This window comes from Anastrepha ludens, chromosome 2, assembly GCF_028408465.1.
Source record: "Anastrepha ludens isolate Willacy chromosome 2, idAnaLude1.1, whole genome shotgun sequence".
Classification (NCBI taxonomy): domain Eukaryota; kingdom Metazoa; phylum Arthropoda; class Insecta; order Diptera; family Tephritidae; genus Anastrepha; species Anastrepha ludens.
The window spans coordinates 156130037-156152648 of record NC_071498.1 but is presented as its reverse complement, the minus strand read 5'-3'; the positions used below and the strand labels follow the sequence as shown (position 1 = coordinate 156152648).

General features: G+C 39.4%; 1 protein-coding gene across 1 annotated transcript; it reads left to right on the top strand.

Moving 5' to 3' along the window:
* Positions 1–333: 333 nt before the first annotated feature.
* LOC128855657 (daxx-like protein) lies at positions 334–21192 on the top strand (the record flags this gene model as incomplete). The annotated part of the gene is made up of 8 exons (XM_054090737.1): positions 334–630; positions 3990–4373; positions 4469–5214; positions 11009–11908; positions 16097–16965; positions 17039–17244; positions 19680–19822; positions 19889–21192. Coding segments are annotated over 8 exons (4347 nt in total), but the record flags the coding sequence as incomplete, so codon positions are not given.
* Between the last annotated feature and the right edge of the window lie 1420 nt (positions 21193–22612).

Sequence of the window (22612 nt, the reverse complement as noted above, 5' to 3'; positions counted from 1 at the left end):
AAATTGGTGAATTTCTTTTTAGATATCGCCGAAGAAAAAACATTGCCGGACAAAATTGAGATTCAAACCGGGCTAAATTCCTCACTGAGCAGAGAAATATACCACCGATAGGTTGGGGAAAAATGTCATTTTATATTTATGAGGACTCTTGCCCAGGAAAAATAATAATTTAAAATTGGCATAGGAAAATAAATAAATTTATATTAAATTCACTCCTGATTTGTTTACCTGCCTTCACGTAAGCTCTTTTGTAATTGATGTACTGTGTTTGGTCTTTCACCCCCTCAACTATTTTAAGCTACTTATGAATGATAATGCAACTCCTAAAATAATCGAATATTATTTTTTTATCAATTTTTTTTTATTAATTTTTTCACTAATTTTATTTTTTATTTTCTTCCAGCTCTAGTTGCCAAGCATGGCCAGTGTATACAGGTCAGTCCAGATCCGAAAACAAGTAACACCACACAAACTCTGCTCCGTGAAAATCTTCTACTTGCCAAGGATAATGGCACTGCTGTTGGCGACTCTATACTAAGTGCTTCCGAACGCAATCGTCGCTTGATACCCTACATGGCTTTCTATTTGCCACCAGACTTCCCCATCAATCAGCAATACGCGGTTCAAGGGGTAAGTAAAAATAGTTGGTTACGATTTTATCGCAGAGCTGGAAGATCGAATGGTAAAACTAAAAGTTGTTCTACACATAAAGCTTCTAATCCAAAAGTAACGCAAAGTTTTTTGGCAAGTATATGAAATCTGAGATTTTTTTAAATTGTACAATAATGACGAAATCAGAGTCAAAAAAGTCAGCCGACTTTGAAAAAATTGCATCATTCAAAAAACTTTAGATTTGTTTTAGTTTTTTTCTAAGCAAGGAAGCTCTAGTAAATAATATATTTTGTTTTTTTCAACTGAAAAAAAAAAAATAATAAATTCTTTTGTTACTGGTGCATAACTAAGTTGAAAATATCTAAATTAATGAAACTCTCGCATCAGAAAATGAATGCTCGTTCTTATATTTAAAAACTTTATCACGTGATAATAATCATCGCCTGAGTTAAAAATCTTAATAAGAAGAAGTAAATATTAAAAAAGAGAGACTCAAAATAGAATTCCAAGCATAAAATCAGAAGCATCCAGCGGCCTGCAAATTCTCTCCTTCCATCTTAGCTTCACAGTCTCAAGAATTATCCTCCAATTCAGTCTCTCTCTTGCCTCATTTCTCCAAATACGAATATTCATCGCTTTTAAGTCTGTTTCTACGCCATCGAGCTATCTCTTTCTTGGTCGGTCTCTCTTTTTTCCTCCAATTTTCTTCCTGCAGATTCACAGGAACTAAAATTCCGAGCGAGTTTATATAAATTTTTCCTTATAATTTTCTGCATTTTTATGGACAAATAAAATAAAATTTCAAGAAGATTTTTTGCCATTTTCAAACTTGCACTTTACACTGTAGTAAAATTTTATAAGCTTAAAACTGCATACCAAAAATATTTACAAAAATTCTCTTAAAAACCGTGAAATTGGGATGCAATGTTTGTGGAATTTTTCTAGTTTTTGCATAAAATGTGAAAATTAAACTAATATGGTTTTTGTTTGACAATGAACTACACTTAATTGTTTGCCGCCGGGCGTATAAGAGAAGGAAAATTTCATTGGAAGGGGGGCTCTTCAAAGTCATTCATCTATAGATATCGAGTGAGATTTTTATACCGCCTGAAGTATTTACTTAGTAACCAAAGGTATAACTAGGTATAACTAAGGTATAACTAAGTATAACTAGGGAAGATTTTGATAAAAGATAAGTATTCACACCCAAGAACATGGAGCCGTCAATTTCCATTTGCCCAGCTACCACCCAGGGATGATATCATCACTAAGGATTTTAATTTTGGGTAGAAGTGCAGGATCGAACCGGACGATAAAGTAAGCAGGGGTTCACCGGTACTTAAAAGGAAACTCCAGACGACTCGAAGACATCAGAAGGCATAGGCATTGAAATATATGGCGGCAAAACAAAGCGGTCTGTGTCGATGAGGAGTTTTCCACCAACATCTTCCAAGCGGAAGTGTATGCGGTCTGTCTATGTGCAGAGATCGTCAACTTACACAGAAATCTCCGGAATGAGCGAATTGACATTCTGAGCGACAGTCAGGCGGCACTATTGGCATTGCCATCCTTTGAGGTTGAGTCCTCATTAGTCCGTGAATGCATCAAAAATTCTATTTTCTAAAGATACACAATCCCATCTGCCTTACTTGATATGAGGGCATACTTGAGAACGAAGTAGCGGATGCATTGGCTAGAGCACCTACGGACTCGTTATTAATACGGCGCCACACTATGGGACACCACACCATTAAGAAGAAGCTTAGAAGCGAAGAGCGAAGGCAAAAAAGACGTGAGCTGGCACCAAATTATGGGGCAACGCCAGACGGAGAAGAGCTTAATGAGGAGGTTTAATGGTTGATTCAACTTATAACCCTCCCTAAAAATAAGCTGAGAATGTTCATGTAAGTGCGTAGCCATCTGCATAGGAATGGAATACAATCCACTGACTCCTGTTATTTCAGCGACCTGTCCCCGGAGCCTCTAGCGCACCTTCCTCTCGAATGAGATGCTACAGCACGAAGAAGACTGAGATAAATCGGACGGAAGAATGACGCATACATTTACCCCGACCCAGCTCTATCTTAGGTTTACTAAGAGAACTAGGTTTGAATGAGGCACTTTGATGAGCAGAGGGCACAAACGACCATGAGGTTGAAGTGCGAACCTCATTTTCATTCATTCATGTAGTTGAATTAGCAGCTTTGTGAGTTTAAAAAGACGCTTTTATCCGTCCATTCTCGCGAGATTTTTCCAGGCGGAAGCTAAGGCAATTTTCAACAATTATGTAGACTGCTTTTGGTTATCCCTGCACAAAAAGAGATCTCGGAGATTTTTGGAATAAAACCAGTAAACGAAGACAAATTCAATCGAACACTCGATATGCTAGTTTTTTTTTAACTCGCGAGAAGATGGGTCTTATTGACTATCCGTGGCGAAATGTTCGCACTTTATTTCAGTAATTTCTTCCTTAAATTTTGCGGCTTCGTAATTAAAGTTAGGTGTGTAGGTAACTTTTCTCTGATGTCCAGAACATAGAGGAAAATGAAACTACTGTGATGAGCTTGTGAGGAAGGAGACTGAATTGGTATCAGAAACCTCCTACCCGGTCATCAGAATCCCGCTGACTGTTATTAAAGGGAATTCCACAACTTATTTCTAAGGAAAGCGGAGACAAGATGGAGCTCCATTTCTTCATATGGCATTTCGATAACCCTTTGGCCCAAATACAATAAACGGAAGACACAGAAAGTTCTGGGGACTCCACGCCATTCAATTTCCAAACTCGTAGCTGTGTTTACCAGCCATTGGACGATCGGCACACGAGCGGAAAACCTAGGCTTTCCATTTAACCCTCATTGCAGAAGCTGTGGGGACTTTTTATAGAAGGAGGCTGTTGAGTACTTTCTTTGTGAATATTCGGGTTTGGCAGCTAGACGATTATGGTCAGTAGGTGCTCCTTTCTTCGACAGCCTGGGGCAGTGCGCCAACCTAAATCCCATCAATCTTCTCCATTACATCAGCAGCTCTGGCTGGCTGTAGATATTTGCCTGTTGAAGGTCTCATAATGGTATCAAAACGGAGCTTTAATCCTACTTAGGGAATGCCAGAATGCCAGGTACTTCAACCATTTCACCTACCTATCTTTTGTACATGATGTAAAAAAAATTTAATTTTTTCTTAGATAAAAAGACTGATACAGATTGAAAATATTTTAAATTTATAAAATAAAACCTAATACGCAAAACATTTAAGCGATTTTCTTACAAAAAAAGTATGAAATGTTGAGAGCGATACTCACTTAAGTATTTTTCCATGACTGTACAACCCAAATTCGAAAAACTTTTCATTGAAAATATTCCATTTCTTTCCACTAGCCCAAAAGTGCTCACCCAATCGCCACCAAATATACCAAACCAATAGCCGTGGAAGGTCATTTAGCACCAGCCGCCGTCGGTGGCCTTATACCCGTGCCCCAGGAGTACATGCACTTACGCGCTCCACCGCCCAGCACCTTGAGCAATGGAGACTTGACATATGCACCAGCGCCACAGCCACAACAGCATTATCTGCCAAGTGCAGGCGATGTTTACCATCAGCTACCCTATGCTGCAGGTCCAACGCCAACAGTCGTTCCACATCACTCCCCACCGCCACTATCCCAATCGGCGATCAATACCAAAGGCAGCAAAGTGCCTATATTGCATTTGCTGCCTCCCGGACCACCGGGTCCAACAGTTGCACCGATTATCAAACATAAAGTAAGTGAAAAAGGGCTAAGCTAATTTGGTTTAGGGCATTTGCCATGTTTAACTAACGGGAAAATTAAATTCATTATGTTGTAAATGATTCACAGCACAAAACGGTACAACATTTTCCGCCCACAAAGCCACCAGCATTGCAACAGCTGCCATATGAGCATTTGCCGCCGCCACAGCGTCAGAAGACGATGATTCGTCACAATGCTGTGCCAGAGCCGTTACACCAACAACAGCAATTGCCAGTATTTACGCCGCAATATGAACTACAGCAGCAACAGCAACAACAACAGCAGCAACAACAACAACAACTAGAACACCAACAACAGCAGCAGCAACAACAACACGCACCGGCACTGTTGTTTCGCCAGCAAACTCGTCCAAAACAATCAAAAGTCAATTTAACACCATTTACACCATCAAATACACTGCCCGGACATTTTATACCGATTATTTACACGCCAGTGAGCGGCGACGGCAACGACGCCACTGCCATCATCTCCGGTAACAACAACAACAATAACCATCATGATGCCAACGCACTTAATTATGGCTATGCCAACCCGACGGTAGTGTTAGTTGATGATCTGTCGCCACCGATGCAGCCAGTCAATCTGCCACAACAGCAACAACACCAATTCAAGCCAGTTCCACTGCAGAATCCCACAATCAGCAACGAATATACGCCAACCTCCCCGGACATACCCGTCGAGGCACTTCAGCAGCAACAGCAAAAATACATTACTGCAACAGGCGCACCATCAGCCGCGCTTTCGCCTCAACAAGCAGAGTTGCCAACGGAAAGCGCCGCCAGCGCAGCACTGATTCCACACTCAACGACAAGGTAAAATTTATTTCAGCCATTTCCCATACAAATAATGACAATACCAATTGAAGCGTACTCTTCGTTATGTTGGCGTTAGTGCCGTCATTTGGTTGACATTAAGTGTTGGGTGCGTTTTGGGGGAATTAAATATGTTGCAAGTAATAGCACTCGCACTCCTTTATGTGCAACCATTTGCAGTTAACTTTGTTGCCTTTTTTTGCTTTCACATAAAAGTGAAGTGAAGTTTCCAAAGGAGATACATTTGTCAAAGGAGAAAATTAAGGCTGAATGATGGCCCATCAGCATCAGAGTGATCATGAGCTGAGTGGCCGAATAGTTTTATTTTTGGTTTTTTATTTTAAGTTTTTTATTTTAGTTTTATTTTTTGTTTAGTTTTATTTTTTTTTTTAGTTTTATTTTTTTTTTTAGTTTTATTTTTTTTATGTTTTATTTTATTTCATTTGTAACTTTTATTAAATTTTTTAATTTAGAGAAAATTAAGACTGAATGATTTTTTAAATTTTTTTTACAAAGGTTTATTTTATTTTTTTTAATTTTATTTTATTTCTTTTCTATGTTTTATTTAATTTTTTAATTTAATACTTTTTCAGGGCCTTATATTTTTTTCCAAGTTTGATATTATTTTTTCCCTTTATTTCTTTTTTTAAGTTTTATTTTATTTCTTATGTAAGTTTTATTTAATTTAATTTAATTTTTTTTTTAGTATTATTTTTTCCCAAGATTTTTTTTTAGTGTAATTGTTTTATGTTTTATTTTATTTCTTTTGTAAGTTTTATTTAATTTAGAGAAAATTAAGGCTGAATGATTTTAAAAATCTTTTTTTTTTCAAAGGTTTATTTCATTTCTTCTCTATGTTTGGTTGGTTGGTTTGTTTTTTATTATTATTTTTTCAGCTTTATTTCTTTTTTTAAGTTTTATTTTATTTCTTATGTCCGTTTTATTTATTTTAAATTAATTTTTTTTTAGTTTTATTTTTTATGTTTTATTTTATTTCTTCTGTAAGTTTTATTTAATTTTTTAATTTAGAGAAAATTAAGGCTGAATGATTTTTAAAATTTTTTTTTCAAAGGTTTATTTTATTTTTTTAATTTTATTTTATTTGTTTATGTTTTATACTATTTCTTCTCTATGTTTGGTTGGTTGGTTTGTATTTTATTATTATTTTTTCAGTTTTATTTCTTTTTTTAAGTTTTATTTTATTTCTTATGTAAGTTTTATTTAATTTAATTTTTTTTAGTTTAATTTTTTTTGTTTTTTTTCAAAGTTTCATTTTATTTTTATAAGTTTTATTATTTTTTTTTTTTAAGTTTTATTTTTTTTTTGTAAGTTTTATTTTTAATTTTTTAATTTTATTTAATTTAATTTCTTTGGAAGTTTTATTTAATTTTTTAATTTAATTTTTTTTTCAAAGTTTTATATTATTTTGCAGTTATATATTTTTTTTGTAATGCAGGTTGGAATCTCGGTGAAACACCAAAATTAAGAAAAACATTTTTCTAATAGCGGTCGCCCCTCGGCAGGCAAGGGCAAACCTCCGAGTGTATTTCTGCCATGAAAAAAGCTCCTCATAAAAATATTTGCCGTTCGGAGTCGGCTTGAAACTGTAGGTCCCCTCCATTTGTGGAACAACATCAAGACGCACACCACAAATAGGAGGAGGAGCTCGGCCAAACACCCAAAAAGGGTGTACGCGCCAATTTTTAAGTAATTTTTTTTTTTAAGTTAAAATTTTTTTTTTTTCAAAGTTTTATTTTATTTTTTATAATATCTCAAAGCATAACCGTGCAGTTTTTAAGCCGTTTTTGATGTATAAAAACAATCTTCATTCATCTCACAGACATCGTCTGTTGGATTTACAGCATTATATTCGTATAACCTCGTAAGACCCCGTAGTTATCACCTTCAGTTAAATTCTTATAAAGCCATTGATTGGGAACCCGAAAAGGCTCGTCGCTTAACAGTTAGCATAGATTTTATTTTGTTCACTCATTTGGTAGGCAATAAAAGTAAATAACGTTCCAGCGAGAGTAAAAGGGAAGAGATAATTTTTTTATTGTGTTTTAGTAGTAGTGAGCAGGGCCTAGCTTTAAAAAGTAGCAATCATATGCATATGTGGGCTAAATGCTTTAGTCTGTGGTGTCAGGAGGATAAAGTGTGCCACTGATTGACACGTAAAAAGGGAAGCTAGAAGTTTAAAATGTTCCACACAAATGATCTTCATAAAAGTCTACTACAAAACTTTGGCAATAATATCAGATCTCGGTGTGTTATTTGCACACACTAATCGCAAAACTAAAAATTGAATCGCAAAATATGACAAGATTTCTAAACCTTCATTTTCATCATCATAAAAAAAGTTGACGTACGAGACTACGAGCCACAAAAGTGGTATTTACTCATGAAGTGCTTTCAGGACATTGAGCTAACTTTTCTGTTCCAATAAAAAATTAAATTTATTGTTCTGAGTAATTAAATTCAATAATTGAATAAAAATGACTACAATATAAACAATATATACAGACATACACATACGGTCATTAAACAAGGAAAATGATATTTTATTAATGTAATAATAACAGATATTCACTTATATGTGTTTTTTTTTTCTCATAGATTTATAATAATTCAAGCATTAACTTACACTAGTGAAGAGAGGAACAAAGGAAATATTCAAGTGATCATTAAAATTGGTACGAAATAGAAATAGCTGCGATACGAAAAGAACTTAGTGATTTTATTAAAAATACTGCTTAAATTGTGGAGGTGTAATCCATAACTATTTTTTTATTAATTCATAACCACTGGGTCCACCGTGATTGCCTGCGACGTTTTGTATTCGATTTGGCCTAGAATTGAAAATCCTATGACAGCTTTCAGTGGAAGCAGAATTCTTAGTTCTTTGATTTTTCGCCATAAATTCTTGCTATTTTTGAATGTTTCCTTTCCAATTCGCTTCTTTAAATCTCCCCAAAGGTGTTCAATGGGCCTTAGGTTAGGTGACTGGCTTCGCCAATCCATAACTGTAACATTATTTTGTAAAAACGATTCAAGTGCTAACATTGAGCACCGTTTTGGGTTATTATCTTGCATAAAAAGCCACCGAAGTGGCATATTCTTCTCAGCAAGTGCTAGCATCACTTCTTGAAGTTCTTCCTTGTAAATAAATTTGTCCATTTTATTGGTTATGAGGAGAATAGGTCCTACTCCATACCAAGAGAAGCATCCCAAAATCATTATGTTGCCGCCACCGCGCTAGACTGTTTTGTTTTGGTGAACCGCTGAGAACTTTTGTCCTTTAGGACGTCTCAAATTTAACCCAGTATCATTTCCAAATAAATTTATCTTTGTTTCAGCGCTCCAAAGTCATACCATTTTGTCGTACTAGTCCACAAAATGAATTGTGCTTTTGAGCAAAACTTCGCCCCTTCCTTAAATTTGCTTGTTTCAACAAAGGAACTTGTCGAGCTATTCTGCTAGGTAATTTCATGTTTTACAATCGACACCGTACAGTTCCCGCTGATACTACATACGTTGTTAACTGAAGCTGCAATGGCCTTTGATGAAAGAGTCGCAATTAAATTATCAACAGTGCAAGTCGTTTTCTTCTTGTCACCATGACGTTCTGCCGATTTCTGGGGTGTAGAGGTAGGTAGGTAGGTAGGTAAGATGGCAAGAGTACCCCAGGTACACTACAAGTAGCACTTACGTGCCGTTTTGATACCATAATGTGGACCACTACCTGTGAAAGGATTAAGGGAGGAGATAAAACCGTCTACAGCCATCCAGTGCTGTTGATGTAGCGGAGGAGAGAAAAGGGATCTAGGCTGGAGAATTTCATCAAGTCATCCCCAAAGGGGACGCTGAGGAATCTCAAGCGCCTAGCCGCCAGAGCCGGACATTTGCAAAGAAAGTGTTCCACAGTCTCTTTCTCTGCAGGATCCCCACAGCTTCTGCAATGGGGGTTGTACGGAATTCTAAGCTTCTCCGCATGAGTGCCGATCACCCAGTGGCCAGTGATCACCGCAATGAGTTCGGAAATTGAATGGCGGGGGGTTCCCATCACCTTAAGCGTTCTGTTTATATCGTATTGAGGCCATGGTGCTTTTGAAATGGCACACGATGAGACAGACCTCCATCTGTCTTGCGCTTTTCTTAGAAAGAAGTTGTGTAGTTTCCCTTTAACGACGGCCAAGGGGATACCGATGTCTGAGAAGGGGGCAGCTGGATCCGGTTCTCCCGCCCCCTTCCTGGCAAGCTCATCGCCAATTTCATTTCCCTCTATATTCCTGTGCCCAGGAACCCAGATGAGGGAAATGTTTCCTGCACGTTCGAGACGTTTAAGTTCCTCCTTACAGGAGTTCATGAGAAGAGAGCTGCAATACGGCGACGACAGTGCCTTGATTGCAGCTTGGCTATCGGAAAAAATATTAATGTCTCCCTCCCAAGGGTGTAGAGCATTTACAACAACAGCATTTTGACCGCCCAAGTGATTCAGCGAAAACTTTGTACGATTTTTTTTTTTGTTTTTGAAGATAGACAACAAGTCTCCGTTCCATATCTTTCAAAGAAATTCATATTATTTATTAGTTTTTAAATAAATTAATCAATTACATTCAATATTTTCCACTCATTTAGTTAAAATGCAGGAGTTATCCGCAAAGTACCTTTTTTAGTGGCTATGCAAAATTACAATTTATGAAAATAACCGAATCTGTGCAATCAATAACGAAACTCAATATAACGGTCCTTTGAAATTTACAACGAAACAGTTATGCCATTTGTAAACAAACCGAAATTTCAATAATAATTTTAAATTTTTTCGAGCGGCACATTAAAATCGATAGATAAAGACAGTGTACCCATTTTAAGGACCATATGTGTATATAAGAAGTATTCCAATTTCTGCTGACCTTGAAAAAATGCTTTCCATTCAAGTACGAGTATGGCATGCAAATTATTATTGGATAAGATTGTTGCATAATCGCCAATGCAATGGAAGCAAGTCAATGTTAAATGCAGTTAAAAAATATTTCATCTGGCAAGCAACAGGTGCAACAAAGAAAAAATATATTTGTATGCGCATATTGAAGATAATATAATCATATATGTACATGCATACACACACACATACATACATCTGTAGGCGCTTTAAAAGCCACGCCAAATGGTCATGGTTTGCATGCAATTTCCAGTCGCTGTTTACGGTTATGGCCACCAATGTTCACAATATATATGCAAATACATACATAAGTATGTGTGTATGTGTGCATGCATGTAGGTCACTCATACTCCAGTTATTGACGAAATTAATTTAACAACTGCAAATTGAAAATGCATGTCATAAATGGCTACCGGCGAACACGGCAAATTGCAGCGATAATACTTGCGTATGTATGTATGAATCTATGTATATGCATGTGTATGTGTGTTTGGCGGTGTGTGTGGGTAAATTGCAGCATTGCTTTCGTTGCATACCGTTGCAGTCTCCTACCGTTCATGGCAATGTCACAGCAATGAGGCACATGAGCGGTTCGCAACAAATATACCAAAATGTATGTGTGTGTATGTGTGAATGTGTTTGCATGGGAGTAGAATATAGCCAATAGCATAAACTGTAGCGTCATTTAACACAGTTCATTACTCATATTGTTCTTATTGAGATAACGGCACAATTTCACTTATCGTCAACCACAAATCGCGATCGCATACACTCATACACACCCATTCATGCTCTCAGGCTCTCAGCCTCTCATTCGCTTATTATCTATCTTTTGTATGTGGTAATTTGTAGCCCAACCTATCACATAATCAATGAGGCATCAGCACCTGTTCATCCATTAACAACCACACCGCAAAAAGACACACTACTGAGCAACGCGAATCAACAATCGCAGCAACTACAACTACAACAACAACAACAAACACATGCACATCTACATCCCCATCAGCATTCGCATTCTCATACGCAGCAATCTCATCGCCATTCAACGCGACCTCGCCAAAAACATCCGCATTTCCAGTCGCCTAGACCGGAGAATTTTTTCGACGGCACTGACACGACACAGGAATTACAACCACCACAACAGCAGGAAATACTGCATCAGGACGATTCCTACACATATTTGAATGATGAGTCAATGACGCCACAGGAAAAATACGTTCGCTATTTACAGCAGCGCATACGTTACAATAAGCAACAGCAGAAGCAACGTGACCGCGCTAAGGAGCGTGAAAATTTCATTGTACAACAACAACAAGAACAGCAGCAACAACAGCAGCAGCAGTCAGAGTATGAGCAGCAACAGCAACAGCAGTTGGCGCATTTACAGCAACCGCAATCGCAAATTGTTGTGCTAAGCGAGAATGATGGTCCAGCAGCCGCACCCACGCCGTCGCCCTTTGCCCCTCTATCCAATCAGCAACAATTAGATGTGGACACACAAGGCAACTATCCACAACACAGCCCTATAAGGCATGCCGTGTATCCACATCCAGAGTTGCCTGTGCCGCCGAATCATCAACCGCAAACGAATGTAGCTACGATTAAGCAAGTTGTAAAAATACCGGTGCGCACTTTGGTTAGTGAGGCATTAGATGCATATCAGCAACAACAGCACCAACAACATTTGGTGGGGCAGAGTGCAGGTGGTGGCGTCTATAGGCAACAACCGCAATTCACAAACGGACTAGGGTAAGTAAATATTCCATGCAAACATAATCGAACAAGTTTTTATTTTTTTGTTTTGGTGGTGTGAGAATGTAAAATTTGCTAATTGGCGCCAAAGTATTATTTATGGAATTGAAATATTAAAAATTCCATAATTCGAAATGAAAATATTCTTTCATCAAAGGCTTTACATAAATCAACTCATAGTATGTTTTTCATGTTTTGGAAAATGGAAACATTATTTAGAATATCATTTTTTTATTTTGCTTTATAATTACACTATCACAGTTGGATTGATTCAATATTCACGCTTACGCCGTCATTTAGAGGATTTCAAGCTTGGGAGTGGAATAAGTTTTGATAGGGGTCGCTTTCGATGGTTTTGGAAAAATATAGAACCACCGAAACAGTACTCGGATCAAACCCTGAACGACTTTTGTCATCTTCTCAGAGTTATCTTAACCCAGTATAGTGCTTTACCTGCTACTTGTAGTTTAAATATTGTAAATTACAGGGAAAATATCAGGCCAGTCCATAAGTTCGTGCATATTTTAACCATAATTTCACTTTTGTACGATTTTTGCATACAAAAAATTATTCGCGGAATACAACGGAACTATTTATATTTTCTTTGATATATTGTCCATTCAACAAGTGATTTTAATCGCGGATAGAAGCACGTGTTGTTAAAAAATAAAATGGAATCTTCGAACGCGTATTATTTTTTTTATAAAAGTGGTAAAAATGCAACAACTGCTGCTGCAGAAATAAACACTGTTCACGGAGAGGATATCGTGAGTGTAAGGACTGCGCAAAAATTCCAAACTGGTAACTGCGACGTGGAGGATGCCCCGCGCGCTGGTCGTCCTGAAGTCTTTAACTTCGACGCCTTGCTCGAACTCGTGGAAGCTGAGCCAAATTTGACAGTCGATATAATAGCTCAGAGGTTAAATTCATCGCATGGAACAGTTCACAGGCACCTGGTTCAGTTGGGAAAGGTTTCAAAGCAGGGAAAATGGGTTCCGCATAGATTTTCCGTCGCCAACCTTCAGCAGAGAGTGAATGTGTGTTCTCAGCTGTTGCAATGGCTTGAAAATGAAAGTTTTTTGAACCGTATCGTTGCTGGTGATGAAACATGGGTCCTTTACAATAATTCTGGTCGCAAACGCCAATGGTTAGATAAAGATGAAACACCAGAACCGACCCCTAGAGATGGCCTTCACCCCAAGAAGATTCTCCTGTCTATTTGGTGGGATATGGCCGGTATTGTTTATTATGAACTTCTGGAACCAAACCAGACGATAACTGCTGATTATTATTCCCATCAGCTATCAAACCTGAATGAGACACTTAACAAAAATCGACCGTCTTTAGTGAATAGACGCAAAGTTTTGTTTCACCACGACAACGCAAGACCTCATACCGCAAGGCAAACATTAGGCAAGCTGAACGAGCTCGGATGGGAGCTAATGCCGCATCCACCATACTCTCCGGATATTGCACCTTGTGATTATAACCTTTCCGTGAACTTCAATCCCCTATGAGTAACAAGAACTACTCCCCAAAAGAACCTATTGTATAAAAAGGGATATCGAAGCGTATTTTGGCTCCAAGGACAAACAATTTTTTGAGCAGGGAATTAAAAATTTGCCCAAACGTTGGGCAGACATTGCAAATAATGAAGGAAAATATATAATTGATGAATAAATACTTTAAACATATTTTTTATTAATTTTAAACCACCTTTAAAAAACGCACGAACTTATGGGCTGACCTGATAGTTTAAGGACCACTCAGTAATGTGAATATTTGAATATGTATGTACTTTTAGGTACATAGGCTGGTAGTTAGGGGGAAGTGGTAGTCGCTTCAAATGTAGTACAGGGTCCGGCACTCGAAGTGTAACCAACTTCAGACCGCGCAGCTGATCTACGGCTTAAGCATTTTGCTGAGAGTAAACGCGAAAAAAAACAGTAATGGATTTCAAACGTAATAAAACTATCGATTGTTCGTGAGCTCGATCACCTTAACATAAATAAAGTTTTTGTTTATCTCATCATTACTCGTTACAATTATACTGGTAGCATCGCGAAACGTCATGGAGGTGGTCATCAAAAGACTGTTGCACGTAAAATGGTTCAAAAAGTGAAGAAGCGACTTGAGCGAAATCCCGGACGTAGTGCCAATCAAATGGCGAAAGAACTGAAAATATCTTGCCTAGTATCCGCCGCACAACGAAAAATGATCTCACAGTCAAGCCTTACAAGATGTCACACCAAAGAAGCAACAAGTCAGACTTGAGAGTGCGAAGGTGTTGCTTCGCTTGGCCGAAAGCGGTAAATTTCCGATCATTGTAATTCCTGACGAGAAAATTTTCGAAATAATGTTTTGGGCCGCTGTAACCGTAGATGGGCGCTTTCCAATCGTTTTCATCGAGCCTGGCGTCAAGGTAAATGTGAAATATTATCGGGAAAGAATTCTGGAGGTTACTTTGAAGCCGTGGACAGACATACATTTCGGTGGCACACTATGGACGTTTGAGCAGGACTCGGCACCATCTCACAAAGCTCGAGTGAACCAAGAAAAAAGCCATTGTCCACGAGCGGGCCAAAATACCTGCTAGCCATATTCGTGGAGTTTGCGATTCGTTTCTGGACCGTCTCAAGGCCATAGTCAAGGCAAAAGGTGGTCATATGGAGCAAAAGTAAATTGATTCTTAATTTTGTATTATTTTCACACTTTTTTCCTCTGAATTGAATTTTCAAACTAAATTGATGGCCTTTTTAACTGGTTTCACTTCGAGTGACCGACGTTGAAATTTTATCATATTTATAACTATCTAAGTCACTGGCCATAAGACCACTCAAGACCACTACTGAAAACTCAAGGAACCCTGAGGACAGGAAACATTTAAATGCTGTTGGGACAGAAGTTTCTCAATATGAATTTTCAAATTAATTCTCATAATTTGGAGTTCCTCCTATTTGTTTTTAAAATATGCCTTTTAAGGCGCAAATATATATCTAAGAACAATCAAAAATTCATTTAATAATTTGAATAAAAAACAATGTATTACTTAAAAAAAATTATTACTTAAAAAGTTATTACATTAAAAAATATTATTACATTAAAAAAAATTATACCAGTAGTAGAGAAAAAAATTTAGTGTCGCTGGCAAGGGCCGAATTATTTTCGCTTTTCGTCATATCTTCGACATTTACGGACGGATCTTGAATTATGATATATGAATGTTTTTTTCTCAAAAAGACAATTTGTATTATTTCTAAAGGTCATTGACTTCAAGTACCCCTGTTCTAATTCGTCGCCTGTGGCTTATTGGCAAAGACTTACGAGCTCAAAATCTTCGTTTCAAATTTAACTTCCTCCGCGAGAGATAACCATAACCTCAATTCATTCACGATAAAGTTGTATCATTTGACATCCTGTTACTTGCCATGGTGACTGTTTAATAAACAATGGATATGGCGGGCGATGTCAAAACAACATGGCCGCCACAGCCTGTTAGCATCCATCCGTCCCCATTAGAAAACCTGGTATAAGAAAGTGATTTATATAAATGAGCACAAAGCGGTAGAAGAGAGCGGACATTTGAATAGTCCGAATATAGCATTAAGAGAACATTCGATCTGTTAGCGCTGCCCAGGCCTGAAAATTCAGGGCTCGTCTCCATTCTCACTGAGCCTTAGATGGTTGGGTGTAACTTAGAATGATTACTGAAAAGGCCGCAGGAGTTGCAGCCGAGGAAACGCAGAACCACGCTTGGAGAGTTGGAGTATAATTCTCCGCAGGATTTGACCAACCACAGCATTCGAAACATTAACAGTTTTATGAACTGCGCTGGCAGATTTTTACACAGCCATCTGTGAGTTAAGGCCTCAAAACGGCATTTCATTGTTACCTGGCGCGTCGAATCTCTTCGCTGCCATTTGAACCTAACATAATTGGTCGCATGTTGCTAAAATTTTGCACACTAGCATTTTAATATGAAGGTAAGGCAACTATATCGTGTAAAATAGGGTTGAGAAAGAGCCATGGAAATAACAAAATATTAAAACAATAAACAAAAAAGTTGTAATAAAATATTTTTTACTGTAAATAAACAATTTTTATTATTGCAAACCGAAATTTTTGCGAGTTCGCAGTTGATAACTCTTACATCTGACATTCACATACTTGCAACCACCCGCACAGGCCTCCAACAACTCAATACATCGATTACATTGTCGACGATCCCAAACAATCACTCGACGATGAACAACAACATAATTTAGCAGCATCGGCTGTGCCACAAAAATCTGCACCACAACAAAATGCTTTTATTGTCATTTCAACATCATCGCCACCAATGATTGCGCCCGCCGGCATTAACCAAGAGTACTACGACTCCACCAGCCGGCCTGTCTACAAGCAACAACCGACACTACGTTTGCAGCCGCTGCCACCGGCAGGTAAGTCGCACAACTACGCCACAAAACGTCCAATCGTGGCCACAGCGCCAGCGCCACCACAACCACCGCTACACATACCGCAATCGAGCGCATCGCCGGTGGCTGTTAAACCGAAATACAATTTTGGAGATGTTATAAAATCCACAGCACAAGCAGTCAAACCGAGACCATCGCACAAGTACTCGGGTGGTATTGGCAGTAAGCTACCACCACCCGCCGCACCACCACCGCCGGCACAACATCACGATAAGCAACAAGTAAATTTACCAGAATATTATAATCCACCAGTGCCAGTGGCAGTGAAAACTGCGCCCGTTGCCGATGCCAATCAATTGCCCGACATACGCTCCTCTTCGCTGGCGGAAATATTGCACAAACTACAGGCAAGCAATCACTTGCCGAGAACGCTGACGCCGGAAAACATTGATAATTCGATTAAGACTCTGGTCATGATATTGGAGAATCTCAAGCAAACACAAACAATTGTGCCAAATCCATCGCAACATCACGACAAACCTGCTGCCTCGCCAGACTACGACTATGGCACGGGCAGTGAAGAGGTGAATAGTGGTGCGCCTGACCTATCGAGCGTACTGTCGCCAGTGCTGCCAAGTAAGTGTTGACATCATAGTGAATGTGCGTTGTGATGATGTGAAAATATTTTAATATTTATTCCATCGTTTAGACAAGCATCCAGGACCGAGCACGGGACGAGCCGGCATCGATTATCCCAACTTAGCTGAGATACCACAAACCAATTTCAATTGCGCGGAGCAACGATATAAGGGCTTCTTCGGTGACCCCGAAACGAATTGCCAAGTGTGGCATTATTGCGATTTGAATGGCGGCAAGGCGTCATTCCTCTGCCCCAATGGTACCATTTTCAGTCAGGTAGGTGGCAAAAATTAGTCAATTGCACAGAAGTATGCGCTAAAATATGTGCGATGCTCGTAAGTGTATTGGTGTAAAGGTTAAAGTCGTGCTTGTCCTACTTTCAAAGTCTAACTTATTTATAAAAAAGTCGTTGCATTAAATTTTCCTCAAAAATGTTTGGATAATACTGCTGATGTGATAGCTCATCAACGGGTATAAATCCGGATTGTTCCGTTAAAGATGTTTTCAAATAGAAAAAAAATCCATTATTTTTGCGTAAATTCAAAACTTTATTTAAAATGTTTCGGATTCTTCGATTTGGGTCTGCTGCAGGCTGCATGGTTATCTAACGGTGATGTGCAAAGGGGTATTTTGAATGCAAGAGGCTCCTGAATGAGTGTGTGTTGAGTAAGTGGCAAGACCGTTGAGACAATAGTCTCAAAGGCCTTGTGACGTATAAGTAAATTCGAGATGTTTCATTTGTCGGATTTTCGATTTTCCTTCAGCCTGGGTTTTCTCCTTAAATGACATAGGCCTCTTACTGCGTTTTTGCATGAGAGGCGGCTGTCTGTAAGTGAGGAATGTGTTTGTGGGTCGCCAAGAGTGTACTGTGTGCATGTCCTCTGCGAATGCCTGATGTACTCATGTGGGATTTGGGGTATGGCCACCAGTCCAGAGCTGAATGGAGGTTCAACAGGTATTGGCTACGGAGTGTGAGCAGAGACTTAAATCTGGTACAACGGAGAACAGGAGCCCTCGGAGCTTGCTCCGACCTGTTCTTGAGGTAGGCCCCTCGAGGAGTATTGGTGGTTGTGGTTTAACACCCGAATGCGGGTAGACAGGCGTGCGTGGCCTCGAGTTATCCTGATGAAATACAACACCTCTTCGGTTAGCCAATTCTGGCCGTTTCTGTGCAATCGCTAGCTTCCAACGATCCGGTTGTTGGCAGTAGAGATCCGAATTTAGTATTTGGCCATACGGAAGCTACTCATAATAAATAATTCCTTTCAACTGCCACCAAAAACACAGTCGACCCCATTACTCATCATCCGTTTAAAAAATGAGTCGATTTCATTCCGTTTGGCCAAGGCTTCGGAAACGGAAATTCGAGGCATCATATTTTTTGGTATTAATTGGTGTGGCACCCAAACATTGAGCTTCTTTTTGAATCCAGCTTTGCGCAAATGGTTTAAAACTGTTTTTTGATCGATCTTTAGCTGCTGGGCGATGCTACGACTACTCAACGTCGATTATTTCTGCGATTTTATCCTGCCTGTGCCGACTGTTATTTGTTATTATTCTCCATTTACTTTAGCACCATTCCTTCTGCGCCCTTACCGTCGTCAAAGGTCAAAAGTTTCTTCTCATCCTACCTAACGAACACAAGTCCGATGCTTCTGATGGATCTTCCTCTTAAGGGAACGCGTGACGGAAACAACCGATATGCTTATAAGCTTTCCTCCTATATATTCCATCATTACCTCTAAAAGTTGAGGGCTATTTTCAGTGGAATCGACTTGGTGTACTTAACCATAAGTTATGTTCTTCTGTGTATCAACATAACAACAGAGAAGAAACGTTCCAGTCAAGTGTCGAGGTAGGTTGTAGTAGACGATTCCTTCTATCTCCTTCAGCACAGAGAATTTGAATGAGAGGCAGGCATGAACTCACGGGGATTTTTAAACAGCGTCGGACGAGGTGGAGTGCAGTAGAAGATTCCTTCTATCTCCTCCATCTTTTGACCGAAAATATTACAATACCAGCTCCTCATACAACGAAGTCAACCTCTCGTCCTGAAATAAATTTCCGTAAATAAACCACGGCGCTATCCATGACTTTTGTTGTTGTTGTTGAGAGCACATAATTTTCTTTATACAATAAAAAAAAAGACTGCTGAAGCAAAAATAATTGGTCGGATAATAATCCAAGCCTAGACCCGGCTGTCGCCGAGACGATGATCTGCGTCAAATACAACGCGGCCGTCGAGGTCCCAGACAATCAATCAAGGGAACTATATGATTTTCTTAACTAACCTAAAGACTGTGCGTCGCCAGTGGCCTAGCGGGTTTCGAGGAACATACGCACTGTGGGCATAAAACATTAAATGAACGGAAACAAATTCTTATATGCGGTACAAATAACCACAAAAAAGAAAACAATAATTGGCGCCTACCCTTCTGTTAGGTGTTTGGCTGAGCTTCTTCCGCTATTTGTGGCGCGATTCTTGATGTTGTTCCACAAATGGAAGGTCCTACAGTTTTAAGCCGACTCCGAACAGCAAATAGTTTTTTATAAGGAGCCTGTTCATGGCAGAATTACACTCGGAGGTTTGTCATTGACTTCTGAATGGTAATCACGCACCAACCCATTCGGCTACGGCGGCCGCCAGTGCAACTATATGTCCCTCCACATTTAGGACACCAAAAAGCTAATTCGCTTTCTACATTTTTCAGATTGCCCTCACTTGTGACTGGTGGTTCAATGTGAAATGCTCCACAACCGCACAACTTTACGTCCTAAACGAGCGGCTGTACAAATACATTTTACCATTTACGCCGAAATTCCCAGAAGACTACAGTGGACCGCTTGTCGATAAGTATGCATAAATATTGTACCAATCTAACCAATTTCCAATTACTAATGCCTCCTCACTCCCTTGCAGATATTTAGCAATGAAATTCCAAGAAATGGAAGAGAAGATGCGAGTTGAAAAGGAGAAAGTGGACAAAACAGCAATCGCCGCAGTAGTGGCAGCAACAGCCGCCACACAAACGAGCAATCACATTGAAAGCGAAGAAGTCAGTGGCGGAGTTGATGTGGAGAACAACAACAATGTCGCCGACGACAACGTCAATGATGCAGAAGTGACCACAGTGGCAGATCCGCGCACATTGCCGAGAACACTGAACTCGCCAAACAAACTTGGGGCCATTAATGCGCACGTTAGTGAACAAAGCTCTGAGCGTAATTTGCTGATCGACGATGAAGTCGATGATATATCACAACGCGGCAGCGTAGATACCTTTGAAAGTTCTACCCTACCAACGGTGGCGGCAGCATCAGTGCACAAAGACGATGGTCTACTCACACTTAGTCAGAAACCCATTGTGGTCTCCTCAACACAAGGACCAGACTATGATGATGCGAACTTAGATGAACGGCACATACCATCGCAGCATTCCATACGAAATGCTGAAGAAGCGACAAGTCGAGCGGTAACAACCGAGACTGTACAGCGGACACCACCACAGACGGCGCCAATGCAATCACAGGCGCAGCTGTTGCAACAGGACAATCATCAAGAACATCAAGAACAAATAGAAGCATCGCCGAAGCCAGTACGTCAAACGTCAAACATCGATGTGGAGAAAGTGGAAGTAATCGAAATCAAAGCGGAAGGTGCAGCCGGTCAAATGGGACCTAAAATGTACTATGGCGCTGAGAGTGCAAAGGATGCGCGATAAATGTGAAAGGATAGGAAGTGTAGGTGGCGGACGACAAGTGGGGGAAGATGTGTGAAAATGTGAAATGTAATTCAAATGCAACGAAATGCAGTTATCAACATGATTTCTACACACACACGCACACACACACATCTATACAGATATAGTTTTCTTACGTTTAGCAAATAGGCAAATATGAAGTGGAAGAATTGCCATTGGGAGTCAAATAGTGAAAGACGATCGGGTTGGATGGCATTTGTATTTGCTATTTCAATATTTTCTTCATGGTATTATTTATGTTTCACTTTTCTACTATAACAAACACAAAAGTAATTGTAGCACTAAGTTTTTTGTTTCTAGAAAATTGGTTAGCGACTAATTTTAATTAACGCTTGTTAATGATTATTTCTATTACTTGCCATATTCATTAACTGCTTATTTTTGTATTTATATGCAAAAACTAAAAATTTAGTTCGTAGTCACGTAGATGATGATTAGTTTAATAGCAATGTAAATATAATAAATAAGAATTAAAATTAATGAAAAATTAATAAAAACTTATATAAAAACGACAAAAATGGTACTGGACCAATTATTACAAGAACACTTCGGAAAATTGCAGTATTCTTTTTTTCATCGGAACAAAAATGTACAACGGTTATGGAACTAATCTATACTATAGGGTTTTTCAGTAAGAGCGCTTCAACTTTTGAACTTTTTTGAATAAAACACAAACGGTTTGACTTTTTTAACTAATTTGTTTTTTATTATCGAGTTTGAACATATACATTTAAGTATGAAATTCGATTTCTTTTGCATTACCACCGCGTGCACGTTTTACGAAGTCCAATCGTTGAAGCCAATTATCGACCACTCTTTTGCATAAATCGGCCGAAATTCCAGCAATTTCGCGTTCAATATTGGCTCTGAGCACACAAATGGTCGCCGGCTTGTTACTGTAGACCAATGACTTCACATAACCCCAAAACGGGACGGCTTGTTAAATGGGCCGTAAAATGGCCGTAATGCTCTTAAAGTAGCAGCAACAGAACGATTATTTTCATAAAAAATTTGCACGATTTGCAATCGTTGCTCAAGTGTGTAGCGTTCCATGATGAAATTTATATTAATGAAGTTTACAAACGACAAGCGAAAAATAAAAAATATTGCGTCGTTCGCCCTCTCTATCGGAAAAAAGTTGAAGCGCACCTATTGAATAACCCTATATTTTTTCTTTCGAAAGCGTCGTAACAGTCATAACACTCCGACCTTAAAGAGGTTCCAATAGGGATATCGCGGCTAAAACACAATAAAATCACAAGAGCCGATGGCCGAGATCTATTCAAGGCTTGAAGCGAAGAGCTAGCACACCCGTTCCCATGGCAGCCGGTTCTACGTTACCGGGTTTCTCCCGACCAATGGTTGCCGCCCCAGTAAACTAGCCTTGTCTAGTGTACCGTACCCCACCCCCAATCTATCGTCACAGGAACAATCTCTCGCAGCATATTTGCTCCAAATACTTCTCTTCAGAGCTGGTACTGAACCCAGCCCTGCACCAGAAGTATTCTATTGCTGTATATGCCACAAACGGCTCCACCCGAACTCCACCTCGGTTAGGTGTAACAAGTGCAACGGGCGATGCCATCTTAGGACCTGCTAGGCCCTAAGACACACAGGAAGTGGTCCACACGGTATGTGGCCACGTGTTGCTTCTGCCACCAGGCGGCCCCTGCCTCAATGGCTACATCCTCAAATATGCCGGCACGTGACACTACCGCCACATACCAAACGACAACGGTCAGGAGCCCACCGGTGCAACACAACTCTCTCACTGACCCACAACCCTCCTGCTCTAACCCCAGTGCGGGGACAAACCAGCAGCTCTTGGTCCGCCGCACAGTCTTTTCCGTGTGTAAGTCTACTATTGGAGAAAACCCACGAAC